The 6000-nt window shown below is 45.8% G+C and overlaps 1 protein-coding gene across 1 annotated transcript in view; it reads right to left on the bottom strand.

Moving 5' to 3' along the window:
• Window positions 1–5304, bottom strand: part of actn1 (actinin, alpha 1) — a 58455-nt gene extending 53151 nt beyond the window's left edge. The window contains exon 1 of the mRNA XM_080512577.1: window positions 5010–5304. Within this exon, the coding sequence (XP_080368703.1) occupies window positions 5010–5114 (105 nt within the window). The 5' untranslated portion in view covers window positions 5115–5304. The remainder of the gene's footprint in view (window positions 1–5009) is intronic.
• Between the last annotated feature and the right edge of the window lie 696 nt (window positions 5305–6000).

The raw sequence follows: 6000 nt of genomic DNA on the forward strand, positions 1-6000 counted from the left end.
CTTTTCAAAAAAACAAAAAAAAAGCTCCGTCTCCATGGAAACAGGGTTGAATGCAACTTGTAGAAAGTGTTTTTTTCTTCTCCTGTGCATGCGCACCACCGCCACAGTTGGGTTTTTTGAAGATCGCGGCCAAACGCAGCGGCTATTTTCTTCCCGCTTCGTGAAACGAATTCAATTCAACTTTATTTATATTAACCAAATACAACACAGACATGTCTAGGTGCTTTTAACAGAAAACAAACAAATCCACATTCTGGTCAGTGACGCTGCGTCTGACCCAGAAAACCTGCGTTCTGATTGGACGGCGTCGCGTAATTCCGCGGGATTCCATCGAATGACGTCGTCAGGGAAACGACTCGTCGTCCGCCATTTTTAATTTTCACTGCCGTCAACATTCAGATCGTCACCGGAACGTATTGAAAAGTCTCTCGACTTCAACATATAAAAACACGTTCAGCGGATTAAGTGACGACTTTGGAAGGTAAAATGATGTAATTTGGATTATTTTGACTTTCTGATCCCGAAGTTTTTATGGTTCACAAATAAAGTTGACTGAACAGGAAGAGGATTTGATTTGCTATCGACCAATATAATAAAAACACATGACGCATATTTACCAGGTTATTAAAAAAAAACCTTCCTTATTAAAAAAAATCCTTATTTGTTAAGATATCGGACTGGTTTTTGTGTCACGTTCTTCGTTTTTTCCTGCTCATTCCAGTTGCTTTTTCATTTTTCCTCACATACCTACCATAATAAAAGTTATTGCAATAACAATCCAACTCCGTCGGCCATCTTTACGAATGTCCACATCCTTGCCAGCAGCGCCCACTAGTGGCCCAACGTGAAAACGACATTGTTATTCCGTGTTTCTGCCATTAAACTTGTAAAACCGACACCGTTTTCCAAAAACGCTGCAGTGTAAACACAAAACCTTCCAGAAACGAAAAAAAAAAAACACGAAAAAAAAACCCGGAGCGTCTTGGCTGGTTGTCATGGCAACGGGCCCCGATCCTGCACAAATCAGGCAAAAAAAAAAAAAAAAAAAGTTGAGCAACTCGTGTTTATCGATTAAAATAAAACTAAAGCTGGACGAATCATCCCCGAGGAATAAAACAACAGAATGAGGGTGTAAAACGCAGCGTTTGTGAAAAGGCGGTTTCAAAAGGCGCGTCGTGGGCGAGGAGGAACTCGCCGACGGGAAGCGGTGAGCGAGGTGGGAACAGCTGAGATTACAAATCCCATGATGTAATCCGTGAAACAGCAGCCAGGGTGGAACAAAAAAAACCAAAAAAAAAACAAGCCACCACTTCTGCTTTTGTTCCTCAAACTGCTCCGACACGTCGTTTTACAATTAAACCTCATTTTAGAAAATTCCTGTGCAGAGAAAACGAAGACGGGTTTGGTTTGGTAATGATGATGATCCACGCTTAAGTTTTTTTTTTTTTTTTTTAAAGACCGATAATCTCACTTTCAAAGAGCTTTTTTTTTTTTTTAAACAATTTTACATCTTGAATTTCTTTATTAAAAGAGATGCTGGTGAAGTTTTATTCACTTTTTCATTTTTTTTCACGTTGAGTCAACATGCAGGTTTGTTTCCAGGTTCAACCTCACGACGGTGGTCGTCTTTAATTTTCATTTAAATATCTCATACGTGTGCAACTTTTGAGAAAAAAAAACCAAAACAGGCCATTTCCATTCCTGTCTTTTTTTTTTTTTAAACGACAACGGTGGAGTTTGAAAGTAACATCTAATTAAAACCCATTTTGTAAAACTGAATCGTGTCGAAATGATAAAATGAAGGTACGACGATGAACTAAAAGTGTTTTAAAACAGTTGTAAAACAAGTTGTAAAAAAAAAAAAAAAAAGTGTTGTAAAACAGTTGCAGTGCAGCGTCTTGTTCTCCAAACAGCGCCAACCCCTGGCCCGGCATGACAACTGCAGCCAACATTGTCATGTGACGTAACCTCGAATAGGGATTTTTTTACTCATTCTGGATTTCCACAGTAAAATTCTTAAACTGATTGTGGAATCCAGTTAACTATGACGGCGTCTGAAAGTTTCAAGCTTTTAAAAATAGGCGGATTTTGCTTCGCTGTCAAACAACTGATCAATTGACTTGAAGTTGTTCAGTGGGAAACATGAAGTGTTTAAGCACATTTTGTCCACGTTTGCAGATCAGCTTACATTCTCGGACCGGAAAGTACAAAAAGTTTTTTTTTTTTTTTGCTTGTTTTCCAGAGACTTCACTCTTTCTGGCGTCGGCCTGCAGGGAGACGCTCCGCCAGACGTTTCATCGGCGAAAGTGAGCAGCTGGTGGAATCGGCCGCACTTCTCTGTGACCTGACATGCAGCGGGGGAATGTGGGTGTGTAGTCGGGGAGTGTTTGGGAACCCGGAGGTTTAAGGGGGGGGGGGGGGGGGGGGGGTGATGGGGAAGTGGGAGGTTCTGCAGCTTGTGGCCTTATAAGGACAAACCTGGACAAATGACAGCAGTTAACACCTGAACTCCGCCTCCCTGCTTCAGGAGAGAGAGGAAAAAGCAAATTACAGGACTGTGATGATGGGAGACGGTTCAGGGAAACGTAAACTCCTGTTTGGGTGAAAGTAGCTGCAGCTTGAGGGGCGTGAGGGCGGGACACCTGGGAGGCGATAAGGGGGGGGGGGGGCAGGCTGGGACTTGTACTCCAAATATTTTAAAACACCGCCTGGCATGCAGAGTTCTTGAGCGCTGGATCGGAGAATGGAGGCTGAACGGAAACTCCACAAACTACAACAAAAAAAAGATAAAATCAAACTATGATGGAATCTTCTTGACCACGTTTCACCTTCCGGCTACGAAAAAAAGCAAAAAACACTCAAAATAAACAGGGACTAACACACTGAAACCTGCCCGAGTCATTAATAAAGAGCTTTAAGGTGCGATTTCCATCTTCCGTCTGCAACGAAACTCAAACTTCACACTTTCCGCCGCTTCGTCCTCGTGAACTAATGAAGTCTCACCCCAACGAACCGACCAGCGTCTTATAAAAGCTCCGGAAGTGAGAAGAGGATGTGGTCTGAAACACTTGGACAGGTGAGAAACGTCCTGGTTTCATCTGCACAGAGCATCGTGATGACAAACAACCACCTTTCTGACCGCTTCCTTGTTCTTTCCTGAAGCGTCTCGGTTCTTGTTGCAGGTTTTTAAAATTAATGAACCACCGCATTCTAAAATAAATCAAAGTGATCTACATCATGAGATTCTCCTCAGTACAGGGTTTTAGATATACGTTTACAGCTTTCATCAGCAAATAAGAGTAAATAACTGCTTGTAAAAACACTCAGAGGACCCACATTAACCGGAAACTCATTATTTTGTCTTCCTTCTCGCTCCATATTCAAATTAAGTGGTTTTTACACCGAAACGGGTCAGAAATACAAAAGAGGCCCGCGACGTGCACGTGCGCCCATATGCATTATGGATGAGCACGCGCGTGTGCGTGACACTCCAGGGTTGTTCAAGTGTGTGGGGGGGGGGGGCTGAGGCGCGTGCCTGCTGTCCTCCTCTCTAATTGCGCTCACGTCTCAGCAGAACCGCTCATCATCGCTCCGAGTGGCGGGAGGCGCAGTGATGAATTAACCCCCCCCTCCCTCCACCTCCACCCCCCCCCTTCTGTGGAACGATAAGATCAATGCGGGTCACGCAGGCAGACAGAAATATGCAGGTCATCACAGGAAAGTATTTCAACACAGATCCGGAGTGCCTGATACGGAGTGACTGAAGTTCTTTTTTTCCAGGCAAACTCCACCTTCACTGAACTTTTACGCAAAAAAAAAAAAAAAAAAAAAATACCTGCCCCTTTATTTCCTTTTATACCGGTAGCTGCTTGTCGATGACATAATCCAGGAAGCGAGAAGCTCCGCGGAGCAAGAAAGAAAGTTGGGGGGGAAAAAAAGTTTTCCAACAGAGAGAGAGAGAGAAAGAGAGAGAGAGAAAGAGAGAGAGAGGGGCCGATTATTACCATTTTTGGGCACGCTCGCTCCCAGGCCAGCCCAGCCCGAACCGCAGCGCTTACTCAGATTCCACAGCGTTTTTCTTCCCCCCCACTCCTCCCCCCCCACTTTTTTTTTTTTTTTTTTTTTTCAAAGCCCAGCTAAAGTATGGGGAGCAGGAGCAACAACAGAAAGAAAAGTATCTGCCCTTCTCCAGGCGGACCATTCATGCTCGGACGTGGAGAAGAGCGGCAGCTGCGAGGCGCGTGGAGGATCGTTAATAGAAGATTATCTCCCCGAGCTGAAGTCACTCGAGTGGAAAACAACAAAGGCACACTTTGTGCAGGGAAACAAACCAAACTTCACGTGAATCGGAGGGGTGGGGGTTGAGGTCGCGCGCAAAAACAACCAAAAAAACGCATTATTGTCGTGCGTAAATGCGCATAGTTGCCGGATAGTAGTGGGTTTATTATCCAACCCCCCCCCCCCCCTCCACACACACACATCTAAATAATAGGGTCTCACACGCAAACTGAGCTCGCCGGTAGTTAAGCATGGCCTAATCCACGTCGCATCATCCAGCAGATGACAGGAGGCGCACACGAGCCGCAGCCAAGCGCATGGCTGACATCTGTTGCGCAGGAAAGGTGTCTGTCCTGTCCCGGGTTCTAATTGTCTTCCTCCCCCCCTTCTCCTCCTCCTCGTCGTTCTCCTCTTTCCCCTCCTGCTGCAAAACATAAGCGCCACGGCCTCCTTGCTCCCTACGGGTGCGCGAGCGGCGTAAAAGTTTGGCGCACGGGCTCTTGACTCCTGCTCAAAGTGAGGCGGGGAGGCGCACAAGGTGATTAACGGAGATAAGGAGCCCGATGATTAAACCCACACAGCTGCTCGGCTCGGGCGTTTGGATCAATCCGCCGTCACCGAGCACACACACACCAACACACACACACACACACACACCAACACACACCGGCTTCTCTTCGCCCCCCCATCGCGCACCGCAGCCGCACTTCCGCCCCGGAGGTTCGACTCACCTTCCTCTGCTGCTTCTCCCAGGCGGGATCCAGCAGGAGGTCCCGGTCCCAGTCATCCTCCTGGTGCATATAGTCTCCGTCCTCGTCATACTGATCCATAGTCATAAAGCTTTATGTAAAAAAATAAGAAGAATAATTTATATATATATATTTATATGTATATTTATATCGGTGCGTTCGCTCTCGCGCTCCCCCGGTTACGGTGATGTTGGTCTTCTCTCCTCCGCGCATTCAAGACGGCGTGTGGATGAAATTAACGGTCCTCCCCTGGCCTCTCTCTCTCTTTCTCTCCCTCCCTCTCTCTCTCTCTCTCTCTCTCTCTCTCCGCTGTGTTTCTTTCCCGGCAGGAGCCGCTCGGCGGGCGGACAGACGGGCGGCGGTGGGCAGGTCCGCGACGCACGCGAAAAAAAAAAACTTTGCCTCAGACAAATTCCAGCCGAGGGCTCTGATTGGACGCCCCGAGGCGACGGGTCCCGCCCCCTCGCTGCGCGCTGATTGGCCGGCCGCCCCTGTCAGTCACGAAGGCTTTCTTCCTCGGCCAAGGTTGAGACGAACGTCTCGACTCGTCGCGCCGATTCAGTGCAAAGTTGGCGCAAAGTGTTTTCAGGAAGTGATTTAAAAGCGGTTTCTTGTTTTGAAAATGTCATAAAATGTGACATTAGAGCTCAAATCCATCCTAAATGATGGTAGAGTCTCGTCTCCCACTGGTGAATTTAATTACCTTCGTTGGAGGAAGGTTGTGTTTTCCTCTGTCTATTGATTTATTTATTAGTTTGTATGTATTTTAACAACTTAACACTATTAACTCTGCTCTGGTTTTAGTGCCTTCGTTGTTTTTTTTAAATTGTTTTAACTTTTTATGTTTTGTTTATTGTTTTACCATCTGATTGTTTTAACTGCTTTAACTTTTTTTTATTGTTTTAATGTTTTTATTTTGCCTCTTATATTTTTATTTCAATGTACAGCACTTTGTCTCAGCTGCGGCTGCTTA

Source organism: Blennius ocellaris (genome assembly GCF_963422515.1).
Source record: "Blennius ocellaris genome assembly, chromosome: 17".
NCBI lineage: Eukaryota > Metazoa > Chordata > Actinopteri > Blenniiformes > Blenniidae > Blennius > Blennius ocellaris.